Source organism: Pongo abelii, chromosome 2 (assembly GCF_028885655.2).
Source record: "Pongo abelii isolate AG06213 chromosome 2, NHGRI_mPonAbe1-v2.0_pri, whole genome shotgun sequence".
Classification (NCBI taxonomy): domain Eukaryota; kingdom Metazoa; phylum Chordata; class Mammalia; order Primates; family Hominidae; genus Pongo; species Pongo abelii.
In genome coordinates this window covers 185,062,916-185,086,067 of record NC_085928.1, presented here as the reverse complement: position 1 = coordinate 185,086,067, position 23,152 = coordinate 185,062,916, and the positions used below count along the sequence as shown (strand labels likewise).

The 23,152-nt window shown below is 33.7% G+C and overlaps 1 protein-coding gene and 1 long non-coding RNA gene across 15 annotated transcripts in view; one reads left to right on the top strand and one right to left on the bottom strand.

Moving 5' to 3' along the window:
• The window catches only part of NAALADL2 (N-acetylated alpha-linked acidic dipeptidase like 2), a 1,370,084-nt gene that overhangs the window by 700,410 nt on the left and 646,522 nt on the right, over positions 1-23,152 (bottom strand). For all 14 annotated transcript variants that reach the window (XM_063722339.1, XM_063722336.1, XM_063722335.1 and 11 more), the window contains one exon: positions 4,984-5,485. In XM_063722339.1, coding sequence (XP_063578409.1) covers positions 4,984-5,477 — 494 coding nt within the window. In that variant the 5' untranslated portion in view covers positions 5,478-5,485. The remainder of the gene's footprint in view (positions 1-4,983; positions 5,486-23,152) is intronic.
• On the top strand, positions 13,192-22,108 carry LOC129058733 (uncharacterized). The gene is made up of 3 exons (XR_008524066.2): positions 13,192-13,564; positions 20,290-20,427; positions 21,995-22,108. It is a non-coding gene; the product is annotated as an uncharacterized LOC129058733 (long non-coding RNA).

Sequence of the window (23,152 nt, the reverse complement as noted above, 5' to 3'; positions counted from 1 at the left end):
ATTTGTTTCCAGGAATTTATCAGAAGGGAATAATTAAATAGGCACACTTGGATTGATGTACAAGAATGTTTACAGAGGAAACCTAAAGGTCCCTTTATAAGAAATAGGTTAAACTACATGACATCCATATAATGGAATACCAGGCAGTATTTTATGTAGTAATTTAAATCTATATTTATTGGCTTGAAAAGTGATTCTAATATTTTAATTTAAAAAATTCTAAAGCAGGTGTTAAAAAATATACATGGCCTAATACAATTTTGCTGATTGATAGGGAATGATAGAAGGAAATAACAATGATTTTTAAAAAGAGGTAGGATTATGGATGGTTTTTACTTTATTCTTTATAATTTTCTGTACATATTGCACTTATAATTAGAAAGAACCATAATGATCTTTCCATTAAGAAAAGGAAATTATATTAGCCATAATTAGAATACAACACATTTTCTCCTTTTTGTCTCACCATTTCACAGCATCTACAGCTGTCAAAGGCAAACACATTCCTGCATTCAAAAAGAAACTAAACCTCATTAATTTATCCATTCAAATATCTTATTATTACAATATTATATTTTCAAACTATGTTTTGAAGTTTTCAACATACTTACTCTGCTCAGAAATATGCTTATGATGTTCAGAATTTATTAGGTTGATGCAAAAGTAATTGTGGCTTTTGCCATTACTTTCGATGGCAAAACAGCAATTATATATGTGTGTGTATATGTCATTTCTTTAAATAAAAAATACATTATTAAAGGCTTAGTGGCTTTATTATATAATAGAAATGAAACATTGTACCTGTGACATTCAAGCTTCTTCTAAGTTAAAGAGCTTTCTCAACCATCCTAGGTAAACATGGTTTATACAAGATAACCAGCATCTCAACTGGCTTAAGCTGATTCGATTAGGGACAAGCACTTGACAGAGAGTCACAAACATCTCTTGTCCACAAAAGGATAATAATGACATTTCATCCTGGAGAATAGGAATAGAAGAATAGTGTATTGGAGAATATAGCAATTAGCATTGGGAAAAGATGCAAATATAAAAACAAAAGCTAGTATAAATTGCAAAAGGATTAAATCACTTTGACGATCAACACTTCAATGCAAATCAGAGAACGTGTTTACTCAGGATGAGTTCTCAGCTGAAATTTTCTCTGGTGTGTGCTCTGTGTGTTTTTTGGAGACTCATTTATTCTACAACTGGAGACTTCTCATTTTCCTTTGACATGAGTAATAATATACCCTCCTCCAGCTCCTGCTTACAGCCCCCAGGCCTCTGAACACACCTCAAGCTTCTTCCCTCTCCAAGCCCTCTGGCTCTCTCCCTCTCAACCCAGATAGAATCCACAGAAATACGATTTGCCGTACGCCACCTAAAACAACCACCTCTTCTTCGGCAATTTTTTTTTTTTTTTTTTTTTTTTTTGAGACAGAGTCTCACATTGTTGCCTAGGCTGGAGTGCAATGGCGCAATCTCAGCTCACTGAAACCTCCGCCTCCTGGGTTCAAGCAATTCTCCCTGCCTCAGCCTCCCAAGTAGCTGGGATTATAGGTGCCCATCACCACGCTGAGCTAATTTTTGTATTTTTAGTAGAGACAGAGTTTTGCCATGTTGGCCAGGCTGGTCTTGAACTCCTGACCTCAGGTGATTCGCCCTCCTTGGCCTCCCAAAGTGCTGGGATTACAGGCATTACCCACCTCGCCTGGCCTTCTTTTGCACTTTTATCAGCAACTAGCCAGTGAATCTCTTATCACTTAGATATGAGAGGTAGGAGGCTGGATTCTCTGAATGAGAAAGACATCAAGTTATTCCAAGTAGTTTTGCCACCACTACATCTTCCAAATAGTTTTGTTAAACTTTTTCCACTGGATTTGAGGCATCTTTCTTGAGAAGAGACTGGGACTTATACCACATCAGCAACTTTCTCAAAAATGCTTCACTTTCTCCATTCTCCCTAGCCTTTGCTTCTCCAACCTCTCATAAGCCAAAAATGGATAATCATCTCTGGGGCCATACTACCATTTTTTTCAAAGCTCTACATGCTACATGTTGGTCTTAGAAATGTAGCATCAATTGTCTTTATGCCTCAACTGGAACTGAAGCATCAGTAGTGACACTTTAATATTTTTACAGTACCTGGTTTTGATATAAGTTGCCACTTATTTAAAATCAGAGCATAGGCTATCCTTTGAGTAATCATAATATAATTATATAACTTAAAATAATTATATCATATAATATAAATAAATACTATGTTCATAATATTTTGTATAAATTGTAATATATGAAAAGTATAAATGATAAAATAATTTTTAAAATACATAATATAATTGATAAACACAGATCTGTTTCTCATTTATTCATGCATTCATTTCATTCTTTAAAAAATAATTACTCAATGTCTATTAGATGATGGCATTTTAATGGTGGACAAACAAGTTTAGTCCATTCTCTCATAGAGTCTGCAGTCTATTATAAAAATAATATATTTTGTATTGCACAACTTTTAGGCTATTTGATAAGAACCGACATAGGTTTAGAGCATGTCCAGGAAAGAGAACCAATAGAAAATAGATACAGCAATTGAACAAAATAGTGGGCCAGTAAGAGCACAAAATTGTTAATAAATTCATGGAAAGTAATAGCAGGAATCTACTACTACTAGGAGGTACAGAATTAAGGCTGAGATTGCTCAGTAAACACACAGACTCATAATGACATGTGGTTAGGATGACTGTTGAGGGAGAAGTTATTTTTGGATGAGGAGCTGTTATGTTTATGAAGATGTTTGTACCAAAAATACAATTGTTTTGAAGAAGAAAGTATGTTATCTCAATAGAGAAAACAAATATGGCTACTTGATGGACCCATAATTGTTAATCTGTGTCTAACTACAGAGTATTAGCTGGGAGTGTAATTGCTAGTGGTTATGCTTTCAGAGCTAGCTTTGACATACATGTTACTTTGTTGATTTTGGAGTGTAAGACTGGAATATAATCCTTACCATCATGCAGCTTCCATTCTGAGAGAAATAATGAATATTTTAATGTAATTATTTTATTTTAAATTTTATAATCAGTTGCCTATTTGCAAAGAGGACATAAGCCAGCTTTTAAAGATGACTACGGTGCTGAAAAAAGAATTAAAACAAGTAAGACAAAGAAAGCCAAATTTATATAAGGAGGGACAATAAATAATGTAGCTTAGTTTGTAAATAAAATGCATGTTATGAAGTTCCTATAAACTTACAAATACAAATTTGATTATAAACTTACTAAGAGTCAAAGTAAAAAAGGAAGCAGACTAGGTTATGGTATTCATTGTGTCAATAAATTAAAAACTAACCAGATGCTCAGGGAAAAAAAACAACACATAATTGTCCTTAACATTAAAAAGAAATTAATGCTATGGATTCTTTTCCAGAAGACATTTTGTAATAGAACAGATGTCCGTAATGAAGTTAAAGTAAAAACAGTTTTAAAGAGTTCTTCTATTTTCTTGGTTTGTTTTCTAATAACATCCTGAGCCAGTTAGATTTATCTACAACTTTCCCTTTTTCTGCTCCAGCCTATATTGCAGGCAGCGGATCCCTTCAGAATGAGTATCTCAGGTTGTAAGTCAGCAGTCTCTTGCTGGTTTCAGCCAACAGGACAACTGCTAGGACACTTAGTGGCAGGAGTAAAAGAGAAGCTGGGGTATTTCCCTCTCTCTGTCTTCAGTGGTGTCTCCAGCTGAGGTTATGTCCCCCTATCTGCCCTTGTGTGCACAGACATTCCAGCCCCAACACTTTCTCCCTGTAGACTAAATTTAGTAATGGCTCCATTTTGTGAATCTCTGGGCTACCTGAGTATCCCCTGATTGGCTTATCAGTTCCTGATCAATGATGGAAGCATTTCTCTACTTTAAATATTCAGGAAGTTTTCCGATGTCTTCACTGGGTCTTGAATGATACAATCATTCATTATAAGGTAACAGCATATCTTTCAGCTCAATGTAAACAATTTTACATTGGGAAGTATCATGAAAAGTGTTATTATCCACATATTAAATGTCCAGGGATGCTTATACAAAATGGAATAGCAGACACAGAAGGGTATAGGAAACACATTCCTATCAGTCACTGAGGTCTAATCTTCAGGAAGAGGATTAGAGGATTAGAATCCACCAACACCAGTACACCTGGTATTTCAGTACATGAATTAAGTGACACATCTTCAGTGGACATGCTTCCCTTAGAAAATTCCCAGAAATGCACACCTGCCAACATCTTGGCTGTAACAAATCAATGTAACCCAGAAAGAATATTCTGGAGAAGTAGTACCTCACTACTCTCTCTACCTACAAACAACATACATGATTCACCTAGGACTATTCTTTTTCTGCAAATATAGAAGATATACGTGGAAGGTAATACCTCATCTTGCATATCTAGTTCTTCATTTCACTAAATATGTAAACTAGAAAACCTTTTACAACTCAACATGTATGCTAATAAAATAACAAAAAGCTTTTCCAAGTTATCCACTAGTTATATGACATCAGTGAAGCTTTTGAAGAGTTACTTCAGCTCATAAAGCAGGTTTATTTTATTCTGATGTCATTAAAGTTTTTAATCATATGGCTAATGTCCTAGTTTTTATTACCTGTATATGTGGCAATCTTTGCATCCCAATTTGGCCTAACAAGGCTCCCCAAGAGGGAGAAAATACAGTGGCAGGAGAATTTTAGTCTCCATAGTAGTTATGATCCTTACTAGTAATTAATAAAACTGCATCACAAATTTATATTGCAGTACCATAAATCTGAAAATGTGCGGTCTCCTCTTTGAAGTTTCTATTCTTGTTGTGGTGATAAGTTATGTTTCTCAGCTTGCAAAACTGACTTGAACCATGACAAAATCATCAGTTCAATACCCCTGTGAGACATTTTTCCCAACAAATGCATTCAAACAACATCTGTTTCTTCTTCACCTACCTGAAAGACTTCTTAATATCTTCTGCCTGGATTGTCTTGAGAATCTCTTGATATAACTGAGGATCAACTGTTCCTGAAGATGGAGCATCTGAAGGGCAATTTGTATGTACATAATAACCTATCAAAATCCCAAAAATAAATAAAATGGTGGCTGTGCAAAGTATTTTTAAGAGGTGGCAAAAGTTGCAGCGATTGCTCTTTGGTGCAGATCGTGTATAATGGGTAATGTAGTCAGATTCTTCTTGAAGTCTCTGGAACCTTCCTTTGGGTGAAGTTGCTGGTTGAATGGAATCAAGATTGAGGTCTACAGTCTCTGAATGCCCTAGGTTCTGATTCTCAGCACTGTCTAGCTGGAATTGGTCAAAACCAGACTCCTCTAGTTCCTTCTCCATGTCCCACTCTAAGTCAAGGGCAGTGGCTTGAAGGTCATCATTGTCTAAGTACTGTGAGTGTCCTGGAGCTCTTTGATCTGCATGGACCTTCTGATAGGCCATCTTCTTACCTGTGAAAATAAGAAAAATATATTTTAATAAAATAAACACACAATTAAAAAAACAAAGTGAAAACAAAACAGTAAGCCATATTGAGTGCTTAATGATTATAATACAGGGAAATAAATTCTCCCTATAGAAACTCATATTTTATTTAATTAATCTTACAATTTTCTGTTGATGTTACTATAGGAAAGGAAGACAAAAGAAAAATGAAAGTAAAAGGTACTTAGTGGGAAAGCTATGAGAAAACAAAATTACACACACACACACATACACACACACACACACACACACACACGCACACCATTAATCTTTGAGGCTCAGGAGAATAACAACAGTCATGAACGCACAATTACATTGAAGGATGATGCAATGCAGAAGGCAAAAGTAAACCTTCATGGTTACAAAATAACTTTTAAAAATTAAAGGCAAAAGTAACAAAGCTGTGATTTGGTAAGTTAAAGGGAAAAAATAATAAAAACCCTGGAATGATTACATTGCCAGAGCTAGTCTTAAAAACACAAATTCATTACAAAAATAGGCAGAACAACTAAATGAAGTATGAATTCTACAAGAAGCAAAATCTGTTATGTTACAGATTCTTAAGTTACCAGAAAGATTACACAACTTTAAGAGTATGAGAGAGGACCGAGATGTCCCAAGAAATTAGTGACATGAATTGGCCTGGCTCAGTGAATTTTAAATAAAAGTCTGGGATGGCATCAATCCAAAGAGGAAAGCCTTTTGCCAGCCTAGGAGAGTTTGGTTTCATAACCTTGCTACAGGAGTGGCAGATGGAGGTTCTTCTCCCCTGCACAGCTTTGGATGACAGCTTGTTGTATCCTGCCAAGTGGTATTAGGAAAACTGGGCTAATTAACTGCAAGTGGTCTTAAGTCTGTATTCAATAATCCACTGGTGTATTATGGCTGCAGATTAAGAGTATTTATACTTAAATTGTCTGTGTATTAGATTTGTCACCCCAGCTGGATCTCAGATCCCTCACTATGTTTTATGATTTTTCTGTGTGTCCCACTGTGGTGGGCAAAGAACACAGCTCAACTGATAATTGATTAGCTAATTGCTTTAGGAATCGTGGTAGACAAGTAAATTCCTATGAAAAAGATAAAACAAGGATTTCACAGTGGCATTATGCACAGAATTATGGCCATACATACCTCCAATCTTGGCTAGCTGAGGCCCATATAATTAAAATTTCCTAAATTTTTAAGAAAGTTCAAATATAACTAAATATTAAATTGTATAAAATAAAAACTGTAATTCTGACTAGAATTTTCATATGCTACCCTAAAATCTAGGAATCATTCTTACCTAGCATTGACTCAATAAAGATGATTATCTACTAGCATGTCAGGCAGAGATAGGTAATGAAGACAGAAATAAATAAGACCTTATTCCACAAATAGGGAACCATAAAATCAGAGAGACAACGTACAAACAAACAAAAAAGTCAGATAAAACATGCAAAGTATCAGGGAAACTCAGGGGTGATTGATTCTAGCAGAAAATATGAGAAATAATTATTCAAAAAAAGTGACCTCTAAGTTGCTTTTGCAAGAGAGGAGGGTGTGAGAGGAGGATACCCAGGAAGGGGAAAATTTACAAACACAAAGAGAGAATAAGAATGTCCCATTTGAAAAACCTACAGTGGTATGCTATGGCTGAGGATAGCACACATAGGACAAAGATGCTGAGGAAAAAACTAGGAAAAGGTGACATTGGTCAATAACTTCCCTACAACACAGGGTCTTCATATGTGAAATGGGTGTAATAGTAATATAAACTTTGTAGTGTTGTCATCAGGATTCATCCACATAGTAAACCTAAAGCATCTATTGACTAGTGGATAGGCTATATGAGTTAGAAGGAACATTTCTATTCTTAGAGGAGATAGAACTGTCAAGGATTGGTGGGGAGTTAATTATATAATTCTGTAAGACATTGTGGAGATGGACAGGAGGATGTATAATATTCTCACACACACACACACACACACTATAGTGTTTGGTTTTTTTTTTTTTTTAACATTTAGTCTATGTGTAGAGATTAAAATATAAAAATCACCACATGATATACTAAATGTTCTCATGGCTCTACATTGCTTTTCTTTTTCCCTCCCTCCCTCCATCTCGTCTTGTTTGGTCTTGTTTCCAAAATGATTCAAGGAAGTGTAGCATTTGAGTTCTGTCTTTGGTCAAATCAAGACAAGCAGAGAAAGGAAGTAACGTATGACATTAATGATAGCTATTCAGATAGGTTAGGTGATAGCTGATTAACTTATAGAGGAAGAAACTGAATCTCACTGGGTTTAAAGAATCTGTCAAAAGAAAATACTAGAGGATAGAAAAAAATGTGAAGAAAGTAGAATAAAGAATCTTTAGACACTTTAGAAACCAATTTATTTTAATGTGCTTTATAAACTGCAGTTTCCTAGCACTAGTCAATTTTTTTTCCCCTTTGGCCTAAACATCAGTAAATTGCTGTTATCTTGAAATGATATTATATTTACTTCTTTAACTGTTCAGCTTATGCCTTCCTGATTAATTTACTCAGACATTTTTTTGCATGCAGTTCTCTAGATTTTTTTCTCCCATTTTAATGAATCAGAGTCTCTCTCTCTAAAGGTTTTTTTAAAAACACTGAATCGTGGAGCTTGGTTTATGCTCAAAAAAGACTTGGCACATGGGAGTTACTACAGAAATGTGAGATCTCTAATTCTGACCTCTAATACAAACATTCAAAGTCACCTCTCTATAAATCATTTAAAAGCCAACTGCAATGGTGAGGCAGAATTTTCATCTCTAGCCTGACAACAGGCATTCCATCACATGTACATCAGCAATTTAATGCTCTTCAAACATCAGACAGAGCCATCAATTAGAATGTAATGCAGATACAGATATTAACTCCTCACCATGATGGATATCTGCCTGACACCCTTACTACCACTTTTGGATTCATTACACATTATTAAATTTTCACTAAATTCTATCTTCCAGCAGAGTCACATCTGGGATAAAGGTAGATGAAGTCACTTGGTGTAAAAAACTCCAAAGTATTTCAGGAAAATTACCACGGAAATGAGTATGTAATGGCATATATGATAAAGCATTTTAATCACTAGCTTGGTAAAATCAATTATATATGTCTTATATATTTTATATATCAAATATATGTAAATATAGTATATATAAATGTATTATATACATATATAAAATTAGTAACTATTTCTATAAAATTATTTGCCTTAAAAATAGTATTGACATTTTACAAAAATAAACATAAATCTCTGCCCTGATAGTTTTGTTTGCTTCACTTAAAACATATATATATATATATATAAAATAAACTCGACAAAAAAGAAACTATCAAATAAATAAAACTTTAGTAACACTCAGCTTTGAGATAGCATAAATTATTCTATGGTTCCCACCAAGAATGTAGCTGTCTTAAAAACACCTCTGCCCTGTGAGACCAAGACATATAGTATTTCTTTTTATCAGAAGCTTCAAATTCCCTAGTAACATGAAAATTTTATATTTAAAGACAAATATTCAGCAAAATCATCATGTCTTCGACATAATCACATAATAATGCCATTCAATTTTTTATTACTGATGCACATGATTTGGTTAGTTTGTATTGTCATGTTATTTTAAGATTACCCCATGTGAGTGTTAAAAAGTACATGTAGTAGATTTTATAATCTGAATGAATAATTATCTAAAAGAGATATACTTTAGTACAGAGGAAGTTATAGAAACTTGTGACATTTCTACGGATGGAAATATCTGTAACACCCTTACAAGTTATATCGTGCCACATGGTCTGTTTTATAAAACGCAATTATTATGAAAAGTGTAATATATTTTCCATATTTTCAACAGATCTAATTCACTTAGGTGATATCTCTTTCCATCCAGTCCTACAACCAAAGGCTAGTTTTTAAAATTCAACATACTAAGACATTTATCTTTCACATACACTTAACCCTTTATTATAAAAATAAAACAGATACAAGTTGAACTGAACGGTATTTTTCTGGACTGTGACAGACTTAGATTAATAATAATGAATATCCATCTATATTCAACATACGATAGTTTAAAATAAACTGATTCTTCTGAATGCTATTTCACAAATACTGGCTTAAACAAAGTAAATTATAAGGAAATAAAGATAAGTATGTAAAAAAAATGAAAATTTAATATGTAAAATATAATCTCTGGTTGTTGCAGACCTAGTCTAACACAGTGTCTGGCAAATATTTTAGATAATACCGATTAGACAAAATGTTTTTTAAATGTTACATATTACTTATGCCACTTACGAATATGATCACAACAGTATTAATTTCTTGTTCAGCAGTCATAATGAGAGAATTTATTACATGAATGCTCTGCCCTTGTAAATCTCTAAATGAGTGGACTTCATAGTGAGGCTATCTGGTTCAAATAACAGCTTTGCTATGTAAGTTAAGCCAGACACTTAATATATTTATGTTTAAGTTTCACATTTGTCAAACAAAAATAATAACAGTACCACATTTTTGAAGTTATTATGAAGAGTAAATGAGATAAATTATTTAATGTGCTCAAAACATAGTCTAACACACTGTAAGTGATACACTCATAATAATAATTGTAGTGATTCACTATTTTTTTCCATGAATTCTATAGAGCTAAGAAAATAGAAATATTTTTGGAGCTTACAAGTTTAAAATACACGGTTAACTAAATTAAACTATGACCTGAGACCTCAGGCTTTAATAACAAAGACCTGGAGATGTTGAGAAATAAAGCTGTGTACCAAATGCCTTTGAAAATGGGAAGCATCTTGTTAATCATTAGCTATGGTTCAGATATATAAAAGAGAAGTTTGGCTAATATTTATATAAAATTCATTATTACATTTCACTATATCTTATTACAGGATGATTTTTGGTCTATTTACTCAAAGAACAACAGAGCTTTTCCATCTTAAAGAATTCTGTTTAATATTCCAGGAATTGGTGATGTGTAATCATAATTCTGAGCTACAAATGTTTGTTGTAGAATACAATGTTTATCATAGAAGTTTGACTTGATTCATTGACTGTAATGTTACTGATAATATTTTAACTCAAACAGTAGAAAACATTGTACAGATCTTATTAGAATTAAGAACACATATAAAGGCTTTCCTACTTGTAAAAGTTATTTTACAAGTAAAATAAATGAATGACTCTAGCAGATTAGCTTTAAAACATAAGGCAGAATCTCAATTTCCTATGACAATCCATGATTGAATCTTTATTGTAAAATGAGAAAAAATATTCATATAGTGTTTCCTGAAACTTTCAATGTCAGATGATTTGCTGGTTTGAGTGGATTGATTTGAGGCAAAGGCATTTCTTAGAAATGTCAGTGCATCATCAAAAGACATTCATTATGCATCTTTGTGGAGTATTACTTTAGGTACTGAAACAGTGAACTACATAGTACCCATAGGAATTTTTAAATCTAAGTTTAAGAATATTCTTTATAGGCAAAAAACATTTGACATAAATTTTTCAGTATAAACCTACTTTATACAAATAAAGTATATGTTTGTGGAATAAATTTTTGTTGTTGAAAGCTTTAATGTTATCAACTTGAGGGCAAGGCAAAAGATAAAACTATAAAAATAGTAATTCAGAAGACTCTGTTTCCTGACTTAATTCTTCAGTATGATGAGATTTTTTTTTTTTTCCATTTGTGGTTTTAGTGAAATGGCCTTGGCAACTGCTATGGTGTCTGTAAATGCATCAAGAATTCTTTATTTAATTGTAATTTTGTACATCAACCACATAAAAGAAATGACAATTATTTGTTGCTCATGCTTCATTAATAGATTAAATAGGATATCTAAAGTAAAGGAAATTATTATTTGTGCTTTATTTTTAGAAAAATAAATTAGTCAGTACCTACTCTAAAATGAGTAGTACACTGAATTTAGGCACAGTGGATAATCAAGTTGGATAGCATAAACTAAAACTTTACCCTGAAGCCTGAGTTATGTTGATCACTAAATGACATGTAAAAGGTATGCTTATAGAATGTCAAATTAATGAGCTATAAATTGCAAAATGCAGTCAAAACCATTTGAAAAAAAAATCATTGGTGAAACCCAGTCAGTTCGTGTAAATTTGTTTTAGATCACTTGCATATGCATGAGCACCTGCTAGTTCCCTGAGTAGGCCAACCTTTGGGGCCCTGTGTGCAACTGCAATTTATGTAACACACCCTAAATGGATGGTTAGTTGGGCCCACCTGAGTTCCTATATTTATGGTAAAGTTTTTAAATATCAGAATTATATAATTCAATTCAGGATTTAGCAAGCAGAAGAGCTGATTAGTATGAACCAAAGCAACAAATTTTATGGGTGTCCTGAACTGGTACTGTGAATGCTTGGTATTATTTAGGATATCTACCACATAAGTTTAAGTCTCACTAATATCACAAAACTCTTTTTCTCAGGGGTCTGTAAATAATTCCTGTTCCTGCCATGGGCTCCTTCTTTCTTGGTCCTTTTTGTTGTCCAATTCCACCTCCACCTAGATTCCAGAGTGTCTTTTCCTGCTTGTTTCTAGAAGTATTTACTGTACTTACTTCTATCAAATTTACATACTTTCTACCTTCACAGTGTATGGAGTGGCTTACACTAGAAACACACATACGTGAGATAAATACAGCCACAAACCTACAAAATAAAAAAGGGTGGAGGAGAAAAAAATTTAATATTCTGGCTAAAAGAAAGCCACTGTAACTGAGTTTTAATGTAGTTCTGAGCTTCACTACAGGCATAGCAAAGAGGGTTGTCTACAGGGTCTTCTTGAGTTCCATCAGCATTTGCCTGATCTCAGTTGTTAACGTACAAGGCTGTCAGTCTTAGCTGAAGGGCTTGTTTTTAATCTTTTTTTTCTGTTATCTTTTTCTGCAGTTGCAGATTTCTGTATTGAGAATATATTCTTCTCTATCTAGTCAGAGAAATCTATTAATGTCTTTTTTATCTTTTGCACTTAGATTTTGAAGTACAGAATAACAATATCCCCGTGATGTATCATCCAAAATTATATGCTAATTCACAATTCACTCTACTCTTAAAATGAGACAAGAATTACTATAAAGTTAGGTCTTTACCTCCATTACATCATTTAATGAAACAATCCTATGTTAAGTGCTATTATTTTCCCCATTTTATAGATGAGGTTATCTGAGGCTCAGCAATTATTTTCCCAAGTTCTCACAGCTAGTAAGTAGAAGAGCTGGCATGTTAAATCTCAAAACCTACTCTTTTAAATATTAAACATCCAGGCTTTCTAAGAGTTCCCAGAGTTAGCATGATGTTAGCAAATGCATCTTATTGGCTTATTAATCCCTGGTTATGGTACTAAAGTGGCAATAAGCACCAGGAGTCTCCATGGCCCTTCAATCTTAATAGTCCTATGTGGACCCTCAGATCTCCGGATCTGCTCTGACTACATTCAGGACCTAACAATAATTTCCGTCCACAGCACCCTAGCAGGCTATGTTTCCTGGCACTGGGGTTTTGAATAAAAAAGAATTGCTTGCAAGCACAGTGCTCTGAGGAAAAGACCACAACCTCTACTTTATTGTCTCTTCTTAACAACACTTACAAATTTTTGTTTGTTTGTTTTTTCTCCTGCCTTTAAGGGACAAAGAGCAAAGCAACTCTGCTAAGAACTTGACAGTTACAGTTCACATTCAACCTGCTGCCGACCTGTTTTCAGATATTAAAACCCTTTGGCTCATCCTGTCCACTCCCTACTATGTGTAGTTTACACTGGAAAAAGAAGGCTTCAAGTGTGTCAAGAGTTAACACCTCAAGACAATCACCACTTGGCTCTTTGAGAGCTATCTGCCGGGAGGAGCCTCATAGCTTGATAGATACACTGCAATTTTTCATCTTTTCAGCCAGGGTGAATTTTGCTTTTTGACTATGGCTTTTGGATTTCCAAGAACAGAGAGTTGAAGCTTGTATCTACACAAGGCTACTAAGGCACTCTATTTTTCAGATGTTTCAAAGGTACTTTATTGGTTTAATTTTTAAATGTCTTTACTTTCAAAAAGTAACAGGTTTCTACAAACTAGAAGTGCTTTATTCTAAAATTATATTCCTCTGTTTCCTAAAATCATAACACACAAAGACTATTTAAGGCCCACAGTGGTAATTCAGTACATCTATTTATTTTCCGAAATAGCTTTTCTCATACTTGTTCTTTTAGGAAGCAGTGTTAATATATCATGATATTGTGGTTAAGTGGTGGGAAAGAAGGAGGCAGGTCAGAGAAACACATTGGTACAATATGTCTATGTTCATTTAAAATTCTGTTAGTAACAAAATTATGTTAACCTCTCAAATCTATATCGGGTAAATTCTGAAAATCTATTCTTTCAGGATCCAAGAGTAAGATCCAAATCTAAAATGTTAATATTCAGCTTACACACTGTTAGGCTACAATCTAAAGAAAATTAAAATTGGTAATTTAACCCAAAATACTACCATTATACGATTCAGTTCTAGATTAACTGCATGGTGTGTTCCTTATAAACTAAAGATCATATATATTAATTTTATATCTGAAAAATAGTTTAAGTGAATTATTATATTTTCCTATGTAGTAGAAATACAGTAATGGAAAGAAAACTAAGAATTGTGAAGTTCATTCATTACTAAGAAAGTATAAAACTTAACTTGCAATTAACTGATGACAAAGTCAAGATTAAACTACTTTTCAATAACTATCTAAGCAGCATATGAAAAGGGAGAAACAAATTGTCCAAGATTTTGCTATTCTTTCTTAACGTCTAACAAGTCACATCCATAAATGTCCCTAGGTCTCAAGATAAACAAGGATATGTTTTTACTTTAATATTTTACATTAATATTTTTTCTAGGCCTCCCATTGATATAAAAAATAGAATTTTATCTGAAAAAAGTAACAATTATTCTTTCAATACAAAATTCAAGTTTTTTCTATAAGTAAACTTTATGTATGATAGTACTAATTATTGTTAGCATTTTTAATAAAAATAGATGTTTAGTTAAAAAGAAAGGATGATAAATAATCTAGCAATAAGTTATATCTGTATGACAGCTGGACATTGAGAGGTTAATTTTTATTATAAATTTATAGACATGTCTACTAATAGCTTTGGGTAAGTTCAAGCAACTAAACAATTTACTAAAGACTATATTGAGCAATTCTTATGTCATTTATATTTTATTTATGAACAGGAATATAAAAAATGAAAGACCTCCAACGGCACATAAAAGTAATGCTGATATGAAACTAAATGTCAGGCAAAAAGCATGAAAATGTAAAAGCCACAAAGACATTAAATGTAAAACATTTAACAGAACTTTTATATAATTGACATCATTGAAAAGTCATTTATTATAATATTGTATGCAAAATTTTTAGAATTCATCTAACCTTTAATTTTAAAATGTCAAATATTATTACTTTATCAACATGAATTTTAGCTTCTTTTCCCATTTCTTTTTTTTGTTTCTGTAATGCCCCCTCTATTTTTAAATGTGTATATGTTTTCCTCCCTTCAGCCTTTCTCATTATTTCATTTTTAGCTTTCTATTCTTACAAATTTCACTGTTGATATCTAAGGCATCCATTTTAAAATAATAAAATAACTGACCATAAAAAGTTCATTTCATTCTTTCCTATGTGTTGAGAATGATATATTTTAAACTATAAAGAACCAGCGGATGTTTTCTTAGAAATGACTGTCAAAACAAAGACTATGTTTTCCTCTATCATTCCAAATAAATCAGATCTTTAGTTTTCAAACTGATAGTAAAGCTTGACTTATCCTTAACCTGCTGTTTTGGAGTCATAGTCTCTGACACTCTATGAAACACAAAAGACTCTTTTCCCTAATGCTTTCACAAATACTCCCTTCAGCTATTGCAACTGGTGAGAGTTTCCATTCCAATCATCCTTTACAATTATAACCTGTCTATTACCCCCAAATAAAATATCTATATCTTTTGAGATGGAGTCTCACTCTGTCACCAGGTTGGAGTGCAGTGGCACGATCTCTGCTTATTGCAACCTCTGCCTCCTGGGTTCAAGTGATTCTCCTGCCTCAGCCTCCCGAGTAGCTGGGACTACAGGTGCATGCCACCACACCCAGCTAATTTTTGTATTTTTGGTAGAGACAGGGTTTCACCATGTTGACCAGGATGGTCTCAATCTCTTGACCTCATGATCTGCTCAGCCTCCCAAAGTGCTGGATTACAGGAGTGAGCCACCGCGCCTGGCAAAAATATCTATATCTTAACCACATGTCCTAGGAACCAAAAGGTATCCGTTGTCTTCTCTCTCTTTCCTTATTTTTATTTTTATAATTCCGTAAAGGGTTTAAAAATAAAGTTACTCGGGTCTCTTTGTTTCCTGAGTAATTTACAACACTTGAGAGCCGCCACAATGGAAATATCTTGGTTTCTGCAGAAAAAAGGAGCATAATCTTTAAGGATGAAGAAAACAAAAATTATGATAGCAATAAAAATAGGAACATGCATTGCAACACAAGTTATAAGCAGTAATGACCTTAACTAGTTTCACTATGGTAAAGAGTATAGTATTAACAGGGAAAACAGCACACAATTATTTAGCACTATATGCCCTCTACTTATATTAAGTAATTTAACATCAGAACAACACCAGGAAGTTACTATTAAGAGAGAGAGTTGAAGTAACTTGTCCTCAATCATGCAAGTTTTGAACCCAAGGGAGTGTGGTTATGGAATCTGTGTTCTTAACCACTCTGCCATAATGACAGAAAGGAATCCCATGAAGGCAAATTGGGAATTCCACCAAAATAAAATACACAGGAGAACATAACTCAACTTCCCCAAAATCAAGCCCTAACAAAATTTTGTAGTATGACCTTTTCCCATAGGCTCCATCAGTGTATAGCCCCCTTGGAGTCTTTTGGAGAAAAAGTAGGGAGAAGATATGAACTCACACATTCATACAAACATACAGTCTCTATACTCTGTCCTCACGTACTGCTAGTAGTTCCCCCAAACACATTTTGCATCCAACCACATGGCTACCAGCTGCCTATGTTTGTGATTTTTATTACCTTTAAATTTTTTCTCAATTAACTTTTTCATTTTGGTTCCACCTCCAAGAATTATGTCTTATTCATATTTGTATTGCCTATAGTTTTATAATAATTCTTTGACCACAGAAATGTTTGACTAAATGCATAACTTTGAAAAACCCCAAATAACTCAATAATTTCCTCACATTTATATCTATGCTCTTTTAGGAATACATATATACCTTAAGAGAAATCATTTAATTTAAATGTGATGGTTCTTAAGCAGATTGATAGTGAGACATTTATATGCTGAGGTGTCTTATGCAGACTGTAATTAAGGCATGTATAACTTACAAAGAAGGAATTCTTATAGCCCTGAGTACCAATAAATTAGACTACTTTGTTGGAGAGACCATCTGGAGAGGCCCTGAGACCACGACGAGAAGAAGCAGAGATAGACACCCAAACCAAAGTTCCAGGCATATGAATGAAGCTATCCCGACCTTTTAGACCCGACTTGCCAGCAGCTGATTGCTACCAAGTGACAAGCAGTTAATGCCATGTGGAGCAAAAAAATAGGCCAGCTGAGAACTGCCTGTATTCCTGATCAAATAAGGAGACATACTTAAATGACTGCTGGTGAAAGCCACACAATTTGGGGGGTAGTTTTTTACTCAGCAATAAATAACCAGAATACCACTCAAACTATTTTTTCCAAAACACAAACCTGATCACATTACTTGACTGCTTAAAATCCTGTTCTGCACCAACATAAAATTGCAGATTCCTTTCCAAAGCATATAAGACCTTTATGTCCTGGCCTACACTTCCATTCTGATCCTTCCCACTGCTCCCTGATTTCAAGCTTCTTCTAGGCATACACGGTGCATGTTCTTCCTCAGCCTGATTTGCCCTCAGGTTCAGTTCTTATAGTTAATTTGTTGAGTTATCTGTTATCTTTGAAGCTTAGCGCTGTATCTGGAACCTGGCAGTTGCTCAATAAATAATAGTCTCAAAATAGGTATAGCATCTTAAAGAAAGTATAGAATTTTGGGTCAGATAATAGTCATTTTACCAGAAACATGTTTGGTGGTAGGTATTTTAACTCATTCAGCCTTCAGAATAGGATAGTAATACCTCATCTACATACTTCTGAAAATTAATTGATGAATAAAGTTAAATATTAAATTAAAGGCAATTGATAAACTATAAAACCCTATGTAACTATTAGTTTTAATTATAAAATAATTATAAACTATTAGGAGTCAAGACGGCTAGGTTTGAATTCTGCATCCACAATTACTAGCTATGAACTCCAGAAAAAGTCACTGTTCTTCATAGGTAAAACTAGATTTTTTTTGGTGAAAACTAAGTGAAATCATTTTATAAATGTGTGGTTTAAGTACTAGTTATTAATATTTTATTATTACTGAAAGGTCACAACTGCTGAATAAAAATTGGTTAACGTTAATTAAATAAATCATTCCTTCACATGTATGCACACGCCCAGACATCCCAAATTCTGAACACTGCAGATGTAGGGACATAAATATACATCATGAGTGCTCGAATTTCTCCAATCCCTGAAAAAGAAAACAAAGACTGGAATGAGAGGATGAACTTCCAGGCTGTGTGTCAGATGTGAAGGTTGTTGCCGGGGGAACAGGGGACAAAAGATGAGAAGGAAGAAAGAAGGAAGCAGCCTCTGGAGGGTGGTTCCTGGAAAATCCATCCTAGAATTTACCAACATCAAGTTCCTTAAACACACTATAAAGTTGTTATTTACATATGCCTTTCAGAACTGGTGTTTGTTTTGTGGACAACACAGAGTTAAAAACTAAACCAGGTTCCGTATCTTACATCTCGAGGGGGATAATGTGAAGAGATCTATGGGAGAAGATTAATCCAACTCTCCTCCTGTACATAATACATTTTGAAAGGAATCTATCCAGAAAAATCCATTTAGCTATGCCCAGAACAATCAAGACTGACTGTGTAGAGATTGAAGTGCCTCAGTCCATCTGCTGATAATATTTATTGCTTTTTGGCACCTTCTACATATTTACCAAGCCTATGTAAAAGAAAGCTATGCTTATTTTTAGGACAAAAACAGATGGTGTTCCAGCAGGTAATAATTTAATTAAATAGCTCCTAAAGCATGAACAAATTGTTCCAAAAAAAGAAAATATTTTTAGTTATTCTTTAAAAATAGGGAGTGAAAGAAAAAACTAAATCACGTTTGACTTTCGTTAATGCAATAAAGTTAGGTTTTACTAAATCTCCTGTTCTTAAAAAATAAAGTGCTTCTCCCTGTCTGCCTTCCTCCTGTATTGGAATCAAAATTGCCATAAGTAAAACTTATATTGTTCACCCAGCATAATTTATCACCTCTAAGAATTAATTTCAAGTTAAACATATTTTGATAAAGTTGAATTCTTTATCAAAATCTTAGAAAATAACCCATTTTATGATAGTCAAATTAGTTGCATAATACACCTTATGGACAAAATAAGATAGAAATAATAAACTACATATTTATAATAAACTTCAGATTCTAATAACCAAAACCAGTCTTCCATTCCAGTTGAATCCACAAGACCCTTTTAAAGCCCCTGTTATACATAGATTAAAGATGTCATTATTAGTAGAAAACAATAACACTTTTGCATTGTAATTTACTAAAGATTGTGCACTGGGTGTAAGACAGAAATGGGTTTGAATCCCCAAATTGCCACTGATAGTGTGACTTTAGGCCAGAAATTGATGCCTTGAAGATTCTGTCACTTATTGTGTTTTCATAAACACACATACATACACACACACACACACACACACACACACACACACACAGAGGGAGAGAGAGAGAGAATGACAGTGGTTATAGGGCACTGTGAGACTTCAGTGGAAAAATTTCAATCACTTAGCACAGCTCTTAAGACAGCGTATGTGTTCCACAAATGGCTCCCAATCATCATTGCCTTTAAGATTATTAAGCAATAACAATATGCGTACAATATTAGAGCCATGAAAATATAAACCAAAAATGTACAATAAATGGTTCCAAGTAAATTACAATCTATCAGTAAAGAAAAAACTAACTATGTGTACACTTTACCAGTTCGGAAGTAAATTGTGGGGTCTATCGTTAAGAAATCAGAAATGGTTAGGTTAAAGAGGGCTTCAACAAGAACTAATGCTGTGCTTTTTAAAATGGATAAGCCTTAAAGAGATAATAAAGATGAGCTGGTGGGAATATGCATTGATATGTAGGAGTCAGTGAAGGGATCTCCCTTAATGGAGAAAAAGGTACATATTAGAGGCCAGTAGGAAAGAAATTTAGATTGGGAGGATAAGAAGGCGGTCTTCATATGTCATTCCAGATTCTTCCAGGATAAAGACACCATGACATTTGAGTTTCACAAAATAATATAGATCAAGGAGAAGCTGGTATTAAAGACATTATTACAGTGAGGCAGGATAACTGGATTACCCCAGAAAGATATACAGATAGATACCAGTGAACATCAAAATCACTTATACTAAACGCTGATGAATTAGTACTCAAAGTGTATACACTTGGCTTAATCATTTTACGATCATATATAATTATACTGTGTTATATTTATCATATATTTGATAACATAATTACACTTATATAAATTTTGTCTTGTTTTGCTTCAGATAATGATGACAGCAATTGATTTTCTACATTCATATCCTCAATCATATGTTTCTGAATGCTTACTGGAAAACTGGTTTAAAAGGAAGGTGACTAGTTATTGGTCTTGCTCTGACAGCCGTGGAAACCATTTGCTGATGGTCAGTGTCCCATTTACAATCCTTGGGGAGGAGCTGAGGGATAGAGGGATATGAAATACGCTCCAGGCTCTTCTATTGCCATTACATACTTAATATCCAGTCCTGAATGATTCAACACTACTGACACTAACTCTAAAAAGATCTTTCTAAAGGCAAAATTCAATCTTATATTTTTCTCTTTAAAATTACACAACATAGTTAAGTGGTTTATGAATCTAAATTGTTTTAAATTCTAATGACAGGAGTTAGCAGATTTACTGCATAGAAGATATTTACTAGGCACTGGACCAAATTAGTCTTGGTTAAAAATCACTAAATATAGGATTTCCAAGGTATTGAATCCCATTTTGATTTGTTCTTTCCACACAGATAAGTAATGATACCAATGTTTCAGTGTGCAAAATGTTTAGGAAAACTAATATTCTCATTTCCTATAGCCAATAATGTGTAAGATTTCAATGCTTTGTATATAAAACTCATACTGCCAAGCAGTTGCAATTCTGCTTCGATAAGCTTATATTATGATATATGAGCAAATCTTGATAACTCTGGGAGAGTAGGTACTTCATAAAGACACATATTTTAGTTGTCTTATTGATACAGTAGACTCTCACCAACTTGGAAAATTCGGTTTAGAATTAAGGTAAAGTTTGAAACCTGAAAACTACTTTCATTGCATAATTTGCAGTTTAAGAATTTCAGAACTGAAAGCAGAAATAAGTTATGTTAACTAAGATATCCACAGAAATAACCTCTTAATAGTTATTCTAAAAATAGTCTATATTTTGCTGGGCACAGTGGCTCACGCCCGTAATCCCAGCATTTGGGAGGCCGAGGCGCGTGGATCACGAGGTCAGGAGATCGAGACCATCCTGGCTAACACGGTGAAATCCCGCCTCTACTAAAAATACAAAAAATTAGCTGGGCGTGGTGGCGGGTGCCCGTAGTCCCAGCTACTCGGGAGGCTGAGGCAGGAGAATGGCGTGAACCCGGGAGGTGAGCTTGCAGTGAGCCGAGATCACTCCACTGCACTCTAGCCTGGGCGACAAAGAGAGATGCCATCTCAAAAAAAAAAAAAAAAAAAAAAAAGTCTATATTTCTAGAATATGTGAAATACCACCCTTAGAGTATGGCAATTCTTATATTTGCTAGGAATCAAAAATTAAAGACAGAAAGCTAAACTGAGGGCATATCAAGGGCATCCTGAATGATTTAGATGAATAATAGTTTGAGTGTGTGTTTACGTACGTGTGTGTGCATGTGCAGTTAGCTCTCTCTTATGGTCTTTGCTCTTTCAGGGATCCTTCTTATTGAGTTTAAAAAAGAAGCTTGCATATTCCTTTTGCTTTGATCCAGAAGATATGCACATAGTCACTTTTCCAAAAATTAAAAATCATTCTTTGATATGGAGTTGTTTACGTCAATATCTCGAATCTCCTGCTTTTGACCCAGATAGTTAGTAATTTGGATGCCTCTATCAGAAACATGTTAGAAACATTTTTCAAAATATATACTTAAGACCTAGCATACTTTTTCAACATTTCTTTCTCTTAAAACTTTATTGCAGAAAGCACAAGCAACAACAACAAAAAAGATGAATAAACTGGATTTCAACAAAAACACATTTGTGCTTCAGAGAACATAATCAAGAAAGTGAAAAGGCAATCCACCAATGGGAGAACACAGTTTCAAAACATATATCTAATAAAATATTTGAGTTCAGATTATCTAAAGAACTCTTGCAACTTGTTAATACAAAGACAATCCAATTTAAAAAATGACAAATGATCTAAAAATAAATTTCTCGAAAGAAGATATACAAATGGCTAATAAGCACATGAAAAGAAACTAAATAGAACTAATCATTAGGAAAACACAAGTAAAAACCACAATAAAAAACCAATTCACACTCACTAAGGTAGTAATAACCAAAAAGACAGATGATAAGTGTTGGAAAGAATATTAGAAAAATTAGAACCCCATACATTGCTGGTGGGAATGTATAATGGTACAGCTGCTTTGGAAAATAGTCTGAGGTTTCTCAAAAAGTTAAACATTGTGTTACTATATGATTCAATATTCTACTTCTAGGTATATACCCAAGAGAAATGAAAACATAACACAAACACTTGTACACAAATGTTTTAGAGCAGCATTAATCATAGTCGCCAAAAAGTTGAAATAACTGAAATATCCATAGACTGACGGAAGGATAAATAAAATGTGATACATCCATCCATATATGGGAATATTATTCAGCAATAAAAATGAATTAAGTACTGATACACAGTAAAAAATGGATGAATCTCAAAAGCATCTTCCTACCTGAAAGAAGTCAGTCACAAAAGACCATGTATTGGATACTTTTATTTACATTTAAGTCCAGAATAGGCAGATATATAGAGACAGAAAGATTACTGGTTGCATGGGGCTGGGGCAGGAAAACTGGAGAAAATGGGGAGTGACGGTGTAACTGCTAATAAATGGGGACTTTATTTTTGGTGTGATGAAATGTTCTACGACTGATTGGATCACGGTGATGGTTTTGTAACTGAATAAATTAAAAACCATCAAACTGCACACTTCATATGAGTGAATTTTATGGTTTTTAATTTATATCTAAATAATTTTTTAAAATTATTACATACTCTTATTATTGCTGCACTGCATTTTGCTACAACTTTCTTTCCTAAACGTAAGATAAAGCTCTTTCATTTGGCTGTGT